This window comes from Sander vitreus, chromosome 18 (genome assembly GCF_031162955.1).
Source record: "Sander vitreus isolate 19-12246 chromosome 18, sanVit1, whole genome shotgun sequence".
NCBI classification, from domain to species: domain Eukaryota; kingdom Metazoa; phylum Chordata; class Actinopteri; order Perciformes; family Percidae; genus Sander; species Sander vitreus.
Window position 1 is genome coordinate 15725544 of NC_135872.1, and position 19029 is coordinate 15744572.

The window sequence follows — 19029 nt, forward strand, 5'->3', positions numbered from 1 at the left end:
ACTAAAATCTATGTTTAATTATTTTATCACAACTTGCACATGATGTTTTATGCTGGGCCCCAGCTGTAGCCTATGTTTCCATAGTTGTTCTGCTCTTATTTTGCATTTTAGAAAACCTGTATGCAGCTTTATGGTTTGGAGTGTAAAAAGCATTGGCTTTTTAAGTTACTATAAATTGAAAGTTGTAACCGGAAGATGTAGTTATTTTGAAGTTCACTAGGTGACCCTGATTTTATTTTGAAAGCTAATACAGGAAGGTGGCTTGCTCGCGGCTGGCCAGTAGTCCGTGGAGGAAGGGGTTTGCCTACAAATTCCACCGTTGACTGGACTGTTTATGTTTCGGGTTTACAGCACTGAGCTAGCTGAAGAGGTAGCTAAATAATTAAAGCATACATTTCAGATACACACATTTGCCATTGACACGCAAACCCACCTGGAAACATTGGAACTAACCTCGTCCTCAGTATAACGTTAGACAGCTAGCCGCTAGCTAGCTTAGCTATAACTTTTCATTCATTACTGCCTGTGCACTTTCTTTGTTGCTGGCTAACAGATAGCTTTAGTCACAACATTAGCTAGCTAGCTGTGCAGTAGTGAGGTATCGTTACGGTTTGTTTTTAGTCCTACATTTCAGTGGGATTCTGACCACAACAACACGTTAGTTAATGCAGTCAGTCATGCTGAATTAACGTTAGTTTGCGATAAATAGTTGACAGCCGGGGTTGTTAGGCTGGCAAGATTAGCTAGCTAGTTTAGCATCAATTCCTTAACGTTAAACAAGCTTACCCGTTGCGTTGCGTTGCTATGCGATACAACACTGGGATGACAATAACCATAACGTCAATGAACCTTACATTTTAGACAAAACTACTGCGAGCTATACCTTACTTATCAGCGTTAAGCCTCCGATACACCATTTCATTTGTGTTGCTTGGTAATAGCAAAAGGGAGTAGCTAACGTATCAGGCTTTATCAATAGCGGGCAAGCTAACCGTAATACATGGCTAAAATAGCGTAGAAGTACATTTAAAAATATATAATGTTCCGATATGTTTAAATTACTTCTAATCTCTTGCAGATGCCTATGTGATTCCTGTTTTGAGTCACTTTCCTAGCTATATCTCAAGTAGAAGGGGAAGCTTGAGAATCGGATGAATTGGTAACGTTACTGTAAGTAAGGTGACAAGTTAAGCCCCCTCCATAACATTTTAACGCGTAATCAATTTTTATTCAGGTGTAACAACAGCACTTGCATGTGTAAGCTATATAAGATGTGCTAATGGGACTCATGAAAACAATCAAAGGCATTTTGGAAAATAATTATAATAAAAATTAATTAAAAATAATCCACAGTTTATGTGGATGTGTGTGAGAAACATGTTTAATCAAAATAAGGAAATATTCTTCGTCATAAACTGACATAATTTCTAACTCTCAAAATACAAATAAATCCTGGGCCTTTTCTCCCTTCCAGCTCATCTTGTCCTGTCTGTCCATGAAATGGTGGCGATTGTGGTGTTGATGATAAATGTGTGAGGAGAAAGCCCCTGTGGTCCTCTTGCTGCAACACACACTTCCTCATGGATTCCAGCAATGACGAAGCACTTGATATCATTATCACCAATGTGGTGGCAACCTTCAGGACGAGGTGCCATCTCAACCTGCGCACCATTGCCTTAGAGGGAACCAATGTCATCTATAAGCCGGAAGTAGGGGTAAGGATATCAAAGAATTGGTGGAGATTTAAAAACAGCTCACCTTTATTTTGATTATGTACAGCTTTACTGCATTTATGATTTATTTTTAATTTTATTATTTTATTTTACCTTTATTTTTTACAGGCAAGTCATTAAGAACAGGTTCTTATTTACAATGGCGGCCTGACAAGTGGCATAGCCACTTAGGGAAAGGGAAGGAGGGCTAGATAAAAAATACTTTAGAAATACATACAGTTTAGAAATTACATAAATACAATTTGAAATACTACATAGAAAACAATAAACACTTATAACGAGGTACATAGGTGAGTAAGAGAGGGAGAAACCATTCAAATATTTAGCTGGAAAAATTATTATGTAGAGAAGCCACTGCATATGTCCGTGAACAAGGGTGATATGATAGTTTTGAAGGATGAAATGGAATTTAGTTTATCCAGTTTGAGATATATTTTGCAGAGCGTTCCAGTCGCGAGCGGCAGCAGACATGATATGGGTCATGTTGGCAGCATTACAGTTTTGACCAGTTTTTTTATTTTTTAGAAAGTCCTGATGAAGCTTCGTAAACCCAAGATAACAGCCTCAATCTGGTCCTCAGGGAAAATCATCTGCACTGGAGCAACAAGGTAGACACTCTGTACATGAAACACACACACACACAAACCATTAACTGACTAGAAGTCGGTAAATAAAATCTGCAACTACACATAACAAATGGACTTGCTGTTGCCAAAGGCCCGTTCATTTACTCTGGTGAGAGAAATGCTCCCTGCTGATGTCTTGGCTCTCTGTTGTTGTTGCAATAATGTTGTCTTCAACTGATTTTTGGAGCAAGATCCTCCATCAATTGCCAAATCTTATTATTATTATTATTATTTTACATGCCAGAACCATAATACAGTATGTATACCGCTGACTCTTTGCTCCCCTCCTTTGTTCAGTGAGGATGACGCAAAGCTGGGTGCTCGCAGGTTAGCACGCCTTCTGCAGAAACTGGGCTTCAAGGTGAGCATAACTGTTAGTTAACAGCAACATATCAGATGCCACTTTTTGGAAAAACATGCCGAAACATGAATATCAATGCAGATACAGGGCTTATATAAGGCTTAATATTGATTTAAGCTTTGCATTTCACATTGTCTAGTTAAGGTTCAAGTCTTGCATGGAAATATAAATTCAACCTGGAACTGACATTTACAGTTTATGTTCTCGACTATTTCAGAAGTAATTTTGTGGAGAATTCTAAGAGTAATTGAATTGTAGTATTAATTTAGACAGAAATAAACCTTTAGAAATGTTTGTCACAATCACTATATCAGTATATTTCAATATGTGTTGAAAAAAGTAATATTTGTAACAATCTGTGAATATTTACTCAAGTAATAGGTCTATAAGAAAGCACCTGTTGTTTCAGGGGATTTTAGCTGAGTTTTTTTTACAATCCTGGTCTCATTGTTATATTTTTATACAGTATGCCTGGCTGTAGGTTAGTATAATAAGAATCAATTTGTGCCAAGAAGGCTCACCCCTATTTTTCACCGGGCGTGTCTGCACTGTCTTCCGGAGGCGTCCCAGAAGCGTGTGTGAAGCGGCTCTCCGCTCCGCTAAAGATACGCGACAGGTCTATTTTACCACGATCCGCGGGGCGTTCGGACAGCCGGGCAGGAAGTGAAACAGCGGTGGCATCCAGTCAATTTAACCCCCCCCCCCCCAAATATCGTGTATGTCTCCTCTACAATACCATGGACCACAAGAGATTCGTCTTGAGTTGGAAAAACCTTATAGACATCACAAATCCTTTTTTATAACGCCAGAAAAGAAAATGCATGGAGTTTAATTTTAGGAGTGCTTGGAGTGGAAGGTAGATACTAGCTTAAAGTACTTGTAGAGACAATAAAATCTGTGAGTCAGTGAGGTGTGGCGCGCGGTGGAGGACAGAACAAAACAGGACATCACAGACGCGCCCAGCCGAAAATCGGGTTCAGGCGTTAAAGCAGCTCTTTCATAAACACAAAGATACTGACTTTGTGTACATGACTATATGTCTTACTTTGAATTCTCATTTGGTTTACCATGTCACCTCTCCTGAATCGTAAACAAAACAGCAGCATGTTATCTGCAGGTTCGCTGCTATCTGTGCTTTATATTTGCTTATCCTTCTGCAATAACTGGAGTGAGTACAAATGAAGCTAACTTATAGGTAGACTTACCAACACTAAGGCCACAAGACCAAGATTGAAAGACAACTGTCCTCCTTTAATGTGAAAGTATGTAAGTATAAATACATTCATATGTGTGTCTGTGCATGTTTGTGTTGTGTGTTCAGGTGAGATTTTCAGCCTTCAAAGTTGTGAATGTCCTGGCAGTTTGCTCCATGCCGTTTGCAATCCACCTCATAGACTTTACTAAGAACAACCGACCCATTGCCAGGTAAAAACAGTACTATACATCACAACCACCATCATCACACTCATTAAAATCATCACTTTTATCAGCATCCAGTTCGGTCAGAGCAGTGTTTAGAAATAATTCATTGTACTGATTTATTCTCCTGTCACAGTACAGACCCCTCAGATGTCAGTCCAGAAAGTTTTATGATGCTCATTTTGGTTCATTGATTTTTTTGTTCTATATTTTGATCTCATATTAAAAAATACAGATCACTGTCATAAGTACCTATTGTCATTTATGATTTAGTTTTACCAGAGACACCTTAATACATGTATTATGAAGTAAATAGCCCTGTTTAAAATGTTACACTTTTTACTTTTAGTGATTTACTATTTTCATGGACAGGATGACCTCTAGTGGTGAGAGCACTGGTCAGTTTAGAATGCATTGGGCACCACAAGCAGACAGAAGATGTTGGTGTGTGTTCAGGGCTGGGTACTGAACTTCCATACTATAATGCACCGATCGAGTATCGAAAAATGCCTCGTCACTCAATACCAAATTTCAATACCTAAGGAGTAAGGCCCTGTTTACACGACAACGCTCGCGGGTGAAAACGACAAAATATTTGATCAGATGTGCCTTTCGTTTAGAAGGCGAAGGCGTTTTTGGGGCTTAAAAACACAAAAAAGTGAAACCACCCTCCAGAGTGGAAATCTTAAAAACGCTCCACCGTCACGTTCCCGTCTAAAGGGTAAAAACGCAAAAGTCTCACCCCATATTTCGTTACAGAAATCAAAATATAGAGTGATTACTCGCCCATGGTTACTCCACCGTTGGGTATCCACAGCCTGCCTATACTTGGTCTGGATGGCTTTCAGCTTTGATGATATCTGACTTTTACAGATAGCGTCTTTCTCGTGTGGATATGACGTCCTTTCAGGTACAGGATACTGCTGATGAAATTCGGTCCATATGTCTATATATTTTGACTGGCAGGACTCCCAGTCCACTCCCTTATGTGGCTTTGTAATCTAAGGTGGTTTGGAGCAATAACTCCACCTCCTCGTCTGTCCAGACAAAATTGTCAGCTTTTGTTGTTCGCTTCGCCATGTTTTGGTTTCGTGCTACTAAGGAGAGGAGAGGGAGAGAGGAGAGGGAGAGGGAAAGAAGTAGAAGGAAGGTTCTACGCAGGCGCGCGGACTTGGTGGTGTTGTGTGGCAGTGCTTCACACTACCACCTAGCCCCCCCCCCAAAACTGAGAACGCAACTCCACTTCTGCGTTTTCTCTTCAGATCGTTAACGTCTAAACATAGCCTAAATCTCATCAGCATCGGTGAGCCAATAAGCATGCAGCATGTTTCTACCAAGATCTAATATTGCTTGTGATTGGCTGTCTAACGTTACACGTCGTAAAGGGCATGCAGGAAAAGCTCAGACGAGGCTCAAATGTGTGTGTTGTATTTTGAGAGGCTTGGCTACAGTGTGCGTCACATAGGTGTAAAGGAGCTGGAGAGAAAAAAAGTACCGAAATGTTATTTCTTTTAGTTAAACTGGATTTTATAAAATTGGTATCATAAAAAAAAAAAAAAAAAATGTTTTAATGATACCCGGCCTTAGTGTTGGTGTGGTCAGCCTCTGATTCACTTGTTTATGTGACAACATATGGAGTACTACTGGCATCATGTAAAACAACCATAGCTGTATATGTACTTGTTTTGAGATATATGTGCTGAAAGCCTTTAGTGTATGATACTTAACAATGTGTTTGTTTGTGTTTGTCAGTTATGAACCAGAGCTCCATCCTGCTGCCACGTACAGGATCAAACACATCAAGGCTACTATACAGGTGTTCTCTACTGGCAGCATCACAGTTACAGGTACCTCTCGCACTTACATTCCTACACACAAACATTCAGACAGTAACCTCTCTCGCCCTCCTTTACGTACATATAGAGGGCACACCAGCTTAAACGTGCTCTAAGCGATGTCACACGTTTTTTAGGCTACAACATTTTTTGTCACATACAGCAAACATCTCCTCACTATCCGCGAGCTGCCGGTCCCCTAAACACACTGTAAAAAAACGCGGTCTCTGTAGACAGCCCAGGCTCCACACACGCCAACAAAAACAAAGTGGTCCAACCTGGACCATGCAAACATACACAAACCGTGTTCCAGCGTTCAGCCAATAATAGACAAGAAGGATTTGGGGGGTTGGTGTGCGCTGAAGCACAGAAGGGATGAGGAGGAGGGAGGAGCGAGCTGGTCTCCGTTTTGTTTGAAAATACTTTGAACGTCAACAAGAAGTAACTTCACCCAACATCGCTTAGAGCACCTTTAAGGGACTGAGGTCACGTTGTCATAATGGACTTTTATAGTCTTTTACAACCAGAAAGTGGTTTCTAAATAACCCAATTCCTCAAGGAATTTTACTCTGAGTGAAATATGCCCTCTTTGTATGTAATGCATTAGGCTAAACTTGGCCCAAACAACTGTTGTGATGGTATCTGCGATTCTCAATTTGTCTGAATCGGGGTTATTGTTTTTTCTTTGTTTTTATAATTTATTGTACTGAAAGCTTTTTCGTATGCTCTCATCCCAACCCCGCTCCTCTCTATCCCATTATTCAGGACCAAATGTACAGAATGTGGCCACAGCTGTTGAGCAGGTCTACCCACTACTGTTCGAGTGTCAGAAACCCCGCTACAAATAGAAGAAAAAAGTCCAAGACGGAGGGAATGGCGGAAAGAGAAGGCACATCTGATTCATTTGTTACAAGTGAGGAAGCAACTTATCGTTGGATTTACTTGGTTGATTTTATCGCTGTGCGGCAAACAGCCACAAACTTCTAACACAATCAACAGACTGGATATCAACAACCCTAGTTGGAGTCTTAAAGTGTCCCTCTCACAAAATGTTATTGATGTTGTGGATTGTGTGGCTCTTGTGATTTTAACAGCCTAAACTTGCAAGTACGTCTTTCAAACATCATATCCTTTAGCGGAAACTGCTCCTTTTAAACTTGACTGACACGGAAGCGGTTGGAAGTTATCTGCTCTTAATTTGCTCTGGGTGTTTTTGCATGGACACAAAAGACCAGTTTTCAACTATCTAACCATTTTAACGCTTACTGTTGTGACCATTGCGAAGAGTCAGTATGTTAAAGTGCTCATATTATGCTCATTTCGAGGTTCATAATTGTATTTAGAGGTTATATCAGAATAGGTTTACATGGTTTTATTTTCAAAAAACACCATATTTGTTTGTCCTCTTTTCACCCTGTGTGTTGAGCTCTCTGTTTTAGCTACAGAGTGAGACATCTCACTTCTGTTCCATCTTTGTTGGGAGTCGCACATGCGCAGTAGCTAGGTAAGGACTACTAGCCAGTCAGAAGCAGAGTATGAGGGTGTGCCACGCTAGCAGCTAGGCGAGCATTATAATGTGTGTTACAAAGTGACACACGTTCGTCACGGAAGTAAAGACTGGACTACAACAGCGCTGTTTGGAGCAGTTTGTGAACAGTGTTTTCTGTTGGAGATGGTAAGTCCCTTGGTGGACTTTGGGCTTTTTCACTTTGGCATTACATGCACAAAAAAAAATATATAACACAATAAAGGAAAGGGAAAATGCCAAAAAGCATAATATGAGCACTGAGAAGCCTCACCTTTAACCCTATATACAAGAAGTCGTCCCATTTGCCACGTTCTCTAGAATAATCTCCGTCCATGGCTTACTTATAGACATGTAAACGCAAATATCAAGGCATCCACTGTATTACCCATATTTTTGCCCATAGAGAATAACAGCAGTCAAACCACAGACCGAGTCTGGGCTGTCACACATAAGTACACAAAGTAAGATCAGGTCCTTATGCAGATGCACAAATCCCCTCACAATATGCATTTATCTCTTTTTTAATTGTTGGTTTGTCACATTTCCTTACTTAGTTGGTTCACTATAAATGTGTTCTTGTTTCTCAACTGTGGCATTATCTTATTTCATTTTTCGACATTTCCTAATAATAGTTTTAAACACAAGGCTAATATGAAAGTTTTTTCAAAACTGGACAATGTACAGAACAAGATCGATGTTAATGTTTTTGGAATGTAATGAAAACTTTTGAAGGGTTCAGGTATATTTTATTTTTCAGGTGGTGCGTTGTTGAGCCACAGACCCCCCATACACACACACACACACTTGCTTTCACTGAACACAGCTACTGGTTAGTCCCAGACTATAGTGGTCCTGAGACAAGGCAAGGCATTCAAAATTAGCGTTTAAGTAGGCCAGTAACAAAGTTAATAAACACAATTGGTATTAGGAAATTGCTGGAAAGGCACAGGACAAAGTCACAAACTCATGAGATTGTAATGTTTAAGTAAATAATTCATAATTACAAAAGCAGCCATATAGTTAAACCATACAAAGTTGTATGGCGGTTAACTCACCCGTCAAGAGGTTTGGCAGTACATTCATTTAAGTGTTTGAAGCAACATAAGACCATGTGGTGTTCAAAGAGGCCATGCTTACAGCATTAGCCAGTGCCTGAACTGTCTGAAAAATAAACAATAACCTTTTTCCTTAACAACAAAAACAAACAATGGTTAAGTGTTTTTAAATAGGAAAACCTAATGACGGGCAACGTAGATGTATGTATATAATAAAGGCATCTGATTGAAAAGATGTTGATAAAAACGTAAATGTCTCAAGTATGTGGGATGGACTATTTGAACCAGTGTCAACTGAAAATGTGTGACACTTGTTCAGAATTTTGTATTTTGTATAAAAAAATAAAGGTTCATGATAACACAGACCACCACGGGACTACTGGTCACTTTGTTTTACTCTCATGTTAATCATTTCATCTTTTTGTCCATGCATGTCCTGATTACAGGTAGAGTGAAACACTTTGAATAGTTATCCAAGCTTTTCAGTGTGACAGACTACTAAAACCAGTCTACATGTTCCAACATTAAGAAAAGATCAGGAGAGGTATCAAAGTGCAGATTTGAAAATGAACAGGGCCACTGTCTTGGCATTCTGTCTTGCAGTAAAACATCCCACTATAATTTTGGCATCACTGACACAAGTATAAAAAAAAAAAAAAAATCACTTTTCACACTTCTTACACTACAACAGTACTAGTTATACTCTAGCCAATATTACTGATAGACCTGATTATTTCAGTATTTCTTTGCCAAACTGCTTGTTTTTTAGGAGTCAGCAGCCAGGCATACAGTAAAACTGATTCATCATAATTTTGTCGCTTGTTCAACTAAAATGTAAAAGAGGAGACACAGGACTGTTTCTACTGTTAGACTACTGTGGCCTTTATCCATACTTCTGTCACCATGTAAATTAGAGTGTGTTTTGTAGCATAACTGGCCTGTCTGGTTTGAGCCCTGTTAGTGTTATTACATTACATTTGACAGGGAGCAGAATATACATGTCATGTTAAAGGAATTTCTTTGCAATTTAAAAACATGTTACATACACAGACATTTAAAGTGATTAGTGTCTGATTGTTTAGTGCATCTCTGATTTCCCCGTGATACGTCGATCATCACAATGTCAGGTCAAAATGGAAAAAACTAAAAATGTCTAGTAGTACAGTTTGCACATTCATCCAAAGGGGCTTCGTCAGTTCTACTGGCTGGTGGGAAGTCAATTGATTCTGGAGTTTATTCCTTTCTGCGTTATTGGAGCTGTATATTTAAATGGAGAGGTAAAGTAAGGAAGGAATTAAATAATCTATATTTTGTATAATCACATAATTAATCCCTGTTATTTACCTTTCTTTACTGGCTTTTAACAAGCAAGAGTGATCCCTGAGAAATTGTCATTTGAGCAAATTCATAAATACTTTGGCATTATTTAGTTCTTCCCTGCATATGTAATTTCCACCATTCCTATCCTGTTGATTTCTTCAGTTACATACAGCATGTAGCTATAAGGACCTATACGTGACACAGACATCATTACAGGAATCAGCTGGAACTGCAGCAACGTACAGATGTGGGTGAGATGTACGAGTTGTACCCCAAATTCTTAACAGTGCTAATATATTGTCCTTGCTCTTGACTCATCTTCAGGTGAGGTGTACAGTTGTGGTTTGTTAAACAAAAAAGTCAGACATTTTCTGGAATCTCTGTGGACGTACTGCTGCCCTGGATCAGGCTTTCCTGAGGCTGAACCTGCCTGCAGAGCCTCACCTCAAAATGCTTCCTGGTAAAGCAGAGATGGAAGATAAGGAAATCCATTTCACAAACTAGTTCACCAAGATAAAATTGATAACATTAAGGTTAAGTGTAAAATGCCAGTCACTTCTTAGCCAGTTCTTTCGATATCTCCTCCAGTGTGCGACCCTTGGTCTCAGGGACACAGAGGATGACAAACACCAGTAGAACAAAACTCATGGCAGCGTAGAGGAACATCACATTGGAAACGCCAATCTTTTCTAGAAAGACAATAGCAAAGAAATACATGTCTTCAAATGTCTGCACATAACTCGGGCAGCATACAGGTATGTTTCGCTTGCTATACCATACTTTCTCCGCTACAGTTGTGATACAGTTTAGATGTACTTCACAGACAAGAATTGGCCAATCAAGTCATGGCACAGGCAAACTATGCCTTGACGTGCAGTTCCTGCTAAACACAGTACAAGTAAATATGTATGTCAATGAACAAGTCAGTGTCAGAATAACAAGTCCTTGTGTCAATGTTTACGAACAAGATAGCCAAAATGCTTAGCCATGTTGTCAATATAACAGTGTACTCTCTAAGTATTTTCTGATGGAAACTATGGCTAAGGTTTTGATGACCATTCAAAATGCACATTGCTGCACTTTTTCTGTATGGCATATATCAAGCATATATCACAGCACAGGGTTACACATTACTGTATGTGGGAGATTGATTGCAAGACATTGGACGGGATCCACATTTACGCCTTGTTTGTACTGCAATTGGTTGACAGACCATGTCCTTGTGATACAGAGAAGACAAAGACAAGACTGTTTTACAGCACTGCATAGCACAAAAGAAAAATACAAAAGTAGAAATGTATTCATAGGAAACAACCTTAAGACAGAAATGTACTTGCAGTGCTGTATGGGGAATTGCATTGCAGTCTTTACACCTGTCCACAGCAGTCTTCTTACTCCTCTTCTTCTTCCTGGTTGTGGACCCTGTTCATTTCCTTGTTTTTCTTTCATTGTCAGAAACTGTAACACTGCGTTGTGCTCTGTCTATATAGGCTTGCCAGTTGAAGCTTAATGAGATGCACTTCTGAGCTATTTTAGAGAACTAGTTGATCACTGGTTGATCTAATGCTTCACACAATCCCTATTAGTAAAAGTCCAGATTCACCTGAGAGCAATTCATCAATTCAGGAAACATTTATATATATAAAAAGTCTAATAGAAATGTATATAAAATATTCTTGGCAACTGGTTCAACCATTTTGCATGTAATGACTTATGCAATGAACTAATGCCTAGATTTAGGGGGGGTAAGACTATTCAACAGAGAACCAGTATAATGCACTTTGATCAACATGCCATAAGCAATTGATAACGTAAGTAACAGAAGACAATTGCACATAATTATTTGCATGAATTTGTCAAAACATTTGCAATGTTTTCAAAAGAATCAGAAATTGCTTTTGAGACGCACACAAATGACTGGATGATGTGAAGATTGAACAAGTAGTTTTGAGAATTTGAATTGTGATCTTAGACATGTACCAAAGCAACTTAGAAAAACTGTAAATACTGACAAACTGTTTTATGTGTCTTCCTGTTTTGCTTATGCAGTATTATGACTCCACAGCAGGCACACAGTGTGACAGACCAGTAGTAGCAACAATGTGAGACACACCTTTTTTTTTCAGAAAGTAAAACATGTTTAGCACACATAAAATGGTTGTTTATCTGTTATTTGTTTGCAGAACAGAAACACTGTGCTGATCTACTAGTGAATACTTACCTTAGTTGACAGCTTCAGTAAATGCATACACTTGAACACGCAATTAATGCAATATAACCACTAAGACGCACATACACGCACCTGTAATTGTGAGGAAGGTCATGGAGATGAGCAGGTTAGTGGCCCAGTTTACAGCCGACACCACAGACACAGCCCGGCCTCTGACTCCCATCGGAAAGATCTCACTGAGAACCACATACACCACTGGAAAGGAAAGAAAACCAAGACACATACAAGGATGTAAGGGGCCATGTATGACAAGGGAAAATACAAACTGCATGATCCAAAATAGCTTTGTGCAATTTTGATATTTGATAATTTGGGCTTTTAAGTCAGGGTCCACATTGTTTTATCTGAGGAAACGGAGTGTTTCAAACTATACTTTACCTAGGACTAGTTATTGTATTATAACCATTGTTATACTTTGTACTTCACAGAAAGCAGGGTTGAAAATTAACTTTTTTATCCACCTGCCACTGTGGCTGGTGTGCGTGCGTGCATGTGTGTGCTCACTTGGTCCAAGGCTAATGGAGAAGGCTGCCACAAACACCAGCAAGCTGATCAATGATGCCCACTTCAGAAAGGAAGTACTTCCTCCTCCTGGCTCCCCAATCCCATCACCCTCTCTGTTAGTTATCTGTGCCTCCTCACTGTTCCATTGGCTCGGGAGGTCAGTAGAAAACATGTCACTGTTGTCCAAGTCTATAGAGGTTTGGTTGAAATCCCACGGCGTAATTGTGTGATTTGGTATAGTGTGACTTTTACAAAGGCTGGTGAGGTGAGTGTGGCTTTGCAGTGTCAATGTACCAAGTGCAACTAGCGACATTCCCATTGCGACAGCACCCACGCACAAAAAGCTCTTGGGTCCCAAGCGGTCGACCAGCAACACGGCTGGGATGGTGCCAACTACTTTAACAACTCCAAACCCTGTGGAGGCCAAGGTTGCTGCAGCATCACTGTTGAAGCCTACACTGCGGAAAAGTGGTGAAGCATAGGAGAGGATGTTGGGCTGACCTGTAGCCTGCTGAAGGAATACTAAGGCCACACCTGTTAGCAGCCGTGAACGCAAGTTGGCCTTGGTACTGAACAACTCCCAGAAACTATGCTCTGATTCCTCTTTAAGTCCTGCCTGGATGTCTCGGAGCTCATTTTCCACATGCTCCTGAACCCCACCTCTCATTCTGGCCAGCACTATCCTGGCCTGCTCCACTTTCCCCTGGGTGACCAGAAAGCGTGGGCTGGGTGGTAGGAACACAAGTACACTGATCTGTAGCAGCGCCGGGGGGATTACTAGTCCAAATGTATATGCCCAGCCATAGGGCAAAGTAGCAAAAGCGTAACTACAGCTAAATCCCAGCATTACGCCCACAACCAACATCAGCTCATACAGCGTCACCAGAAGACCCCTCCTCTCCCTCGGTGAGATCTCTGCAATGTACAGACACGCTGCCGTCCCTGACAGCGATGTTCCCATGCCGACTATCACCCGGCCCAGTGTGAGTGCAACAAGTGAAGTAACTGCGATGAGCACGATGCTCCCTCCGATCACCAGGGCAGCGCTCAGGAGCAAAGAGCAGCGGCGGCCATAGCGATCCAGAATAGGACCTCCGACCAGGCAGATTAGGAGAGCGCCGAGCAGGAGGGAGCTGACCAGCAGTTCCTGTTCCCGGCAGGAGAGGGAGAGGAAGTCCCGCAGCTGCAGCAGGACTCCAGATGTCAGGCCCATTTCATAGCCCAGCATCAAGCCACTCAGAGAGGCCGCTACAGCCGCTACGACCACCAGCCAGCTACAGCCTGGAAAGAGGGACAGAAACAAAGAGAGAGGGAATATAAGATAACAGCAACCCAACAATGTCCCACAGATTTTGCTGCATTTTTTGATAAGAGCATACAAACAAGTTGGCAGTTTCAAAGCAACTGTGTCTAGTTTTTTTTTGTGAAGACATGACTGTGTTATGTTTTTTATACCATATAAAGACTATTGTTATATTCACAAAACTTAAAGGGATACTTCACCCATTTAGCTTTGTATCAGTAGAAACCCGGTAGTATTTTTGAATGACCGTGCTTCTCTCCCTCATGTCCCCCTGTGAGGGGAGATCTCTTTATTGTGGGTCTGGAAAAAAAGCCTCTTATGACGCAAAAATCGTCATTTTGCGTCATAAGAGGCTTTTCTGCCCAAAGGCTATGGACTACAGTCCAACTTCCACATATTTCAAACCCGCCCATAGGGGGATGGACTCCGGCATTCTCCAAAATTCCACTAAACAAAACGAGTGTCAGCCATCTTGAATCCTTTGTAACCAATTGAGCCACGGTGAAACGTTGTTTCGTGTATATGGTTGTAATGACAATAAAACAGACTAAAGTTGAGTTGACTGTCTCACCATCTGTCTGTAACGGTAGGCGTGGCTTGGGGGTAGACGCTAAAGCAGCGAAGCAAGTGCATTCTGGGATTTGGTGCCTTTCATCCACATGAGCCAAAAACACATTTTCTGGCTTTTCTCGGCCTAGAAGCCACCAATTTCTAATCACATTTCTACTACATAAGTGACCCAATTTAAAGATATATTCATCTTTCCAACGGTAAAATATCCCTTTAAGGTACACTTAAAAACAAAACAATTAAATTACACAATTACACGCACAAATGACTCTGCCCCAGGTAACGTGACTTCAGAAAGAGTGGAAACACTGGATAAAACAACTTCATTCTCTGTTTGGTTGTGGGACCCTCGTGGTTTGGAGTAAAAAGCAGAAAATAGTACATGGGGAAATGGCTATTCCACATTGGGAGAAAAAGAAGAAAAATGCAAATAAAGGTTGTCATGTAGAACACTGTAGAAAGCCACATAGCATCAATAAATCACTATGCAAAAACACATAATATAATATAATGTATTCCATAACTTTTGGCAGGGTCACAGCTTTTCTCCCTGTAGGTTTCCCCAACTATGAAGTTGCCTTAATAGTGCTGACTGTGTGGAATTGGAGGTTGGAAGTTCAGGAAGAATGCTGATGTTGTAAGTCATTGTGTGTGTGTGTGTGTGTGTGTGTGTGTGTGTGTGTGTGTGTGTGTGTGTGTGTGAGACACTTAAATGCAAATGTATTTAATTGTAATAGTCCTAATAATCATGCCTTTGAGACTTTTTCTTTTTGTTCTAATTTAATTCTTATGGCACAGCATGCAAGAAAAACAGAACTGCAGCTGCAACCTGCTGGGTTCTATTAAGACATTTGCGTTGACTGTACTAGGTACTGCATAACCCTCTCACAATCGTTTTTCATAACGGACATTATGTAATAATTGGATTACAATACTTAATGTTAGCTATTGTGCAATTGGCTTGTAGTGACATTTCTACAGTATTTCATGTTTTTTTCCTGAAACCTTTAAAAAAAAATATATATAGATGTATATAATAAACTTGTTATGCAACATTTTTGACTAGGGTTAAACCAACCCTTTTCCTGATACCGATACAAATTGGCTCATTTTACTGTGTGGAAATGTTAGGATCACTATTTTAATAAGGTTACATGAGGCCTTTTATCTATACTCTGGGAAATTCATCCAAAAACGTTTGAGCACATTTTTCAGCTGGTCTCTGTACTTTTCCCCATGGGTGAAGCTTTTGCTATTGGGAAATGTTGTTTGGCTTTTCAGGTTATAGCTTATTTACATATATAGTATCAATAGTCCAATTAAAGCAGAGATACAGTGCATTGAATGCAAAGGGTTTCACACTCTATTTGCATTTTCATGCATGCCAATCAAGCCCAAGTCTGGAAGTATCACACTTTGCCTCACAACTGTCCAAACAGAGGGGTGTTGCTTTCGTATTTTTGCTTTGCAAGTGCAGCAAATCATTTTAAATCCTGTTCACAATTGTTAGCAAAATAGTAATTGGATCAGTTGTACGGTATTTTCAACATGTAGTTAAGCACAGAAAAGGCTTTCATCCAAAACCTATTTTGTCCAGGTAAATGCTTTAGTGCAAAGTAGCAGATTTCATTTATGTGCCCATTAAAGCCAGCTCTTCGTGGCAAAAAATAAACTATAAAGGTAATTGATTTAATGAAGTTGATGGGTTTTTTGGACAGGTAGTTTGTGATCAGCGCGTGGTGTGACATTTTTGGTATTATGTCACATAGGTTAGAGTGACCTATTAGTCAAAAACTACTTTTGGCTTCATCGTTAATCAGTGTTTAAGAAACAGTCAAGTGATGAAGTTGCAACTTTTTTGTTCTAGCCCAATGATCACGGTTATCATGTTCTTGGAAATTCCTACACCTCTTCCTTGAAAAGTTATCTAGAAAAAAAAAACTTAGATAAACTATGTTTATGTTACTAGAACAGGCCCCAGGTTTGCGTTTAACAAATACTGATTTTAATCAAGTTTTATGATAGGCTCAAGTGTTTGTGGAGGCTCAGTGGTAAAAGCCAGCGAGTGCAAGCTGTAGGGAGGATCCCATTTGTACCTGAATTCAGCAGGTACACCTTCACTAAACATTCAAAATAAGTAACATGTAAATCCCTAACAAAACAATGGCACTCCTATGGCTTAGACTTGTATTCACACAAAAAAAACATTTGTTATTTTATCTGATAAATAAATGTTACTGTGTGTAATGTTACCTGGGCCTCTGGGTGGAGCCAGTTTCTGAGTCTCAGAGGGGTTAGAGGTCATCTTCTTGGTCTCACTGTTGGGGTCCATCGTTAACCACCTCTAACAGGTAAAACACATTCAAACAAAAAAAACATCATTCATTTTGCGAAATAAACATGAAAACATCTAACAGACCATACTCGTTTTGCACAAAGACAAACGTTTATAGTGTCTTTTCTGTTTTTCTGTCCCCTTAAAGTCCATGATTTGAATTCAATAGGGCCTACATTTTGTGGAGGCCAGAAACCAAAGACCACCAAGGAAAGCACTACGTTTTTATAGCAAACACTAAACTTAGCAGCTTTCTACATACTGACAAGTACTGATCAAGTGTGGGCTTGCACTATTTACGTACAACTTAAGCGTGTTTCGCAAGACGTTTCAGTAAACAAGTATGTAAGTTGTACTAACCACGTACAGATTCCTACCTGACGTCCCAGCAGTGTCTCTGTTGTTAGCTGACTCGTATTTATCGGTCCATTCGTTTTCTTCTCCAGACTGTCTGACTAGCCCGGCTACTTATTCTCTGTTCCCAACTATTTTACCAGTATCGGCGCACGCACGCAGCTTGTTTTGGTAAAGTGCCTGGATAGCCCCGCCCATGTCTACCAAGACCGCCAATAGAAAACGTGGATTCCGCATTAGAACGCCCAATATGAAATCCTATTGGTCCAATCTCGTCTATCAGGTAGTGCCCATAATGTATGAATAATAATGAAACAATGTGTTCAGGCTAATATGTCTCTGTTGTGTTACAGTATAGAGAGTTACTACCGTAATTATCTTATCTTTCTCTGTGCTATTTTATATAGCTTCGAGCTGCCGTTATACGTTATTATGAGGTTTTTATTTATTTACTGTGATCGTCACTATAAAGTAACCATCAATAAAATACACCTGCATCAATAATGCTCTTTCTCTCATACGGCATGTGAAAATAAACGGGGTGGCCACCTGCTGTTATGCTCGGTTCCCGTGACCTATTTCTACGAATGCTGTGGGAATGAGCTGTCACACCTGCCCTGCTGCTTCAGCTGACAGAATTTAGCAGCATGTGCCTGTAATGCTCTGTTTGTGATTGGCCTACTTATGCTGGAGATGTATTTAGATGTTCAGACATGTCCTGTATAATCCAAAATTTGACCTGTGTTTAACCACTGTCATTTGATCCTCAGTTAAGTTCACCAAAGGCATGTGTGTGGACCTAGACCATGTGTGTTATGTAATGTATAAAATAGGGTTTGCCTACTTGGAGACTGGCCTTTACTATGTCAGCAAATAATAACTTGATCATTATAGCCTATTAATATATGATTATTTGGCAAGGTATTTTTGCAAATGATCTTTTGGAAAGTCACATATCGCTTATCTAGGTTTAGCACTGTGACTTAAATACCATAATAGAATGCAGTTTTAAGATTCTTTCATCAAAAACATTCAGAGCAGTCCAAGTTTTGCTCACCCAGCAGAAAAGTATTGGCAATATAATCAGCAGACACACCTATTGGAAGTCTAAAGGTAACACTTGCACAATGTTGGTCCAAGCAAATAAAAACAAATGAATCATAGTTTGTTGTGATTTGTAAAGAAGCACCACAGTGTAAAAACACTCCATTAAAATGTACTTTATATTCAAAGTAAAGAAGTATTAAACTGTTAAGTATTCATTGTGCAACAGATTGACCGTGACAGAATCTTATTATTTTATACAATGTATTATATAATTCAATAATTATTGCTGATTAATATATTTGCAAAAATATATTTTAATGTTGTAGCTGTTTGAGTTGGAGCTAATTCTAACTACTTCATATACGTTTGGGTAGTTTAATTTATAACAATGCATTCAATTGTATAAACTGATCTAATGTTTTGTATGTAGATTATATCAAGTAAAATTTGTTGGAAACCATCATGTCATATCTGCTGTTACGAAATGTGTGGGAGTTTTAAGTTTTGCAATAGGACCTTAGGACAGTGATATGCAGGTTCAGATTATACAGCGAAGGATGTTTCAGGCCATGAAGATTGAGTCCAGTCATCTACAAGTCTTTTCTTGAACTTATAGGGATATGAATTTGACACCTATATGGCAGATGGCCAATTTGCAACTATACTACGTTTGTATTTATATGTTGTAAATTTAATAAATAAAATATTCCCACACCCCTAATAGTCCAGGCAAAGTAACTCATTTTGGAGCCAAAAATAGAACTAATTGTAAAAGAATTATTTTCAGCATAGATCAATTCTATAAGGTG

The 19029-nt window shown here is 39.7% G+C and overlaps 2 protein-coding genes across 6 annotated transcripts; one reads left to right on the plus strand and one right to left on the minus strand.

Moving 5' to 3' along the window:
* Positions 1-255: 255 nt before the first annotated feature.
* tbpl1 (TBP-like 1) lies at positions 256-8923 on the plus strand. 2 transcript variants are annotated; one of them, XM_078274036.1, is made up of 8 exons: positions 256-370; positions 1079-1170; positions 1475-1715; positions 2259-2341; positions 2657-2720; positions 4042-4145; positions 5892-5986; positions 6740-8923. In XM_078274036.1, exons 3-8 carry the CDS (start codon positions 1581-1583, stop codon positions 6820-6822), a joined length of 564 nt encoding a protein of 187 aa, XP_078130162.1. In that variant the 5' UTR covers positions 256-370; positions 1079-1170; positions 1475-1580; the 3' UTR covers positions 6823-8923. The 2 variants fall into 2 exon arrangements, with proteins under 2 accessions (XP_078130162.1, XP_078130163.1); XM_078274037.1 differs by lacking the exon at positions 1079-1170.
* Positions 8227-17318, minus strand: slc2a12 (solute carrier family 2 member 12). 4 transcript variants are annotated; one of them, XM_078274032.1, is made up of 6 exons: positions 17197-17318; positions 16738-16828; positions 12612-13892; positions 12180-12302; positions 10434-10566; positions 8227-10334 (listed from the first exon to the last, which is right to left on the minus strand). In XM_078274032.1, the coding sequence occupies exons 2-6, from the start codon at positions 16814-16816 to the stop codon at positions 10238-10240; spliced, it is 1713 nt and encodes a 570-aa protein (XP_078130158.1). In that variant the 5' UTR covers positions 16817-16828; positions 17197-17318; the 3' UTR covers positions 8227-10237. The 4 variants fall into 4 exon arrangements, with proteins under 4 accessions (XP_078130158.1, XP_078130159.1, XP_078130160.1 ...); XM_078274033.1 differs by having other exon boundaries at positions 17187-17318; XM_078274034.1 differs by having other exon boundaries at positions 17180-17318.
* Between the last annotated feature and the right edge of the window lie 1711 nt (positions 17319-19029).

Bases quoted from the DNA above. Each gene is read 5' to 3' on its own strand.
- tbpl1 (XM_078274036.1), top strand. From the start codon at position 1,581: ATGGATTCCAGCAATGACGAAGCACTTGATATCATTATCACCAATGTG. The intron at 1,716-2,258 runs GTAAGGATATCA...TTTATTTTTTAG, and splicing joins TCTATAAGCCGGAAGTAGGG to AAAGTCCTGATGAAGCTTCG. The intron at 4,146-5,891 runs GTAAAAACAGTA...TGTGTTTGTCAG, and splicing joins AACAACCGACCCATTGCCAG to TTATGAACCAGAGCTCCATC.
- slc2a12 (XM_078274032.1), bottom strand. From the start codon at position 16,816: ATGGACCCCAACAGTGAGACCAAGAAGATGACCTCTAACCCCTCTGAG. The intron at 12,303-12,611 runs GTGAGCACACAC...TTTCCTTTCCAG, and splicing joins CTCCATTAGCCTTGGACCAA to TGGTGTATGTGGTTCTCAGT. The intron at 10,335-10,433 runs GTGACTGGCATT...CTGCTTTACCAG, and splicing joins TCGAAAGAACTGGCTAAGAA to GAAGCATTTTGAGGTGAGGC.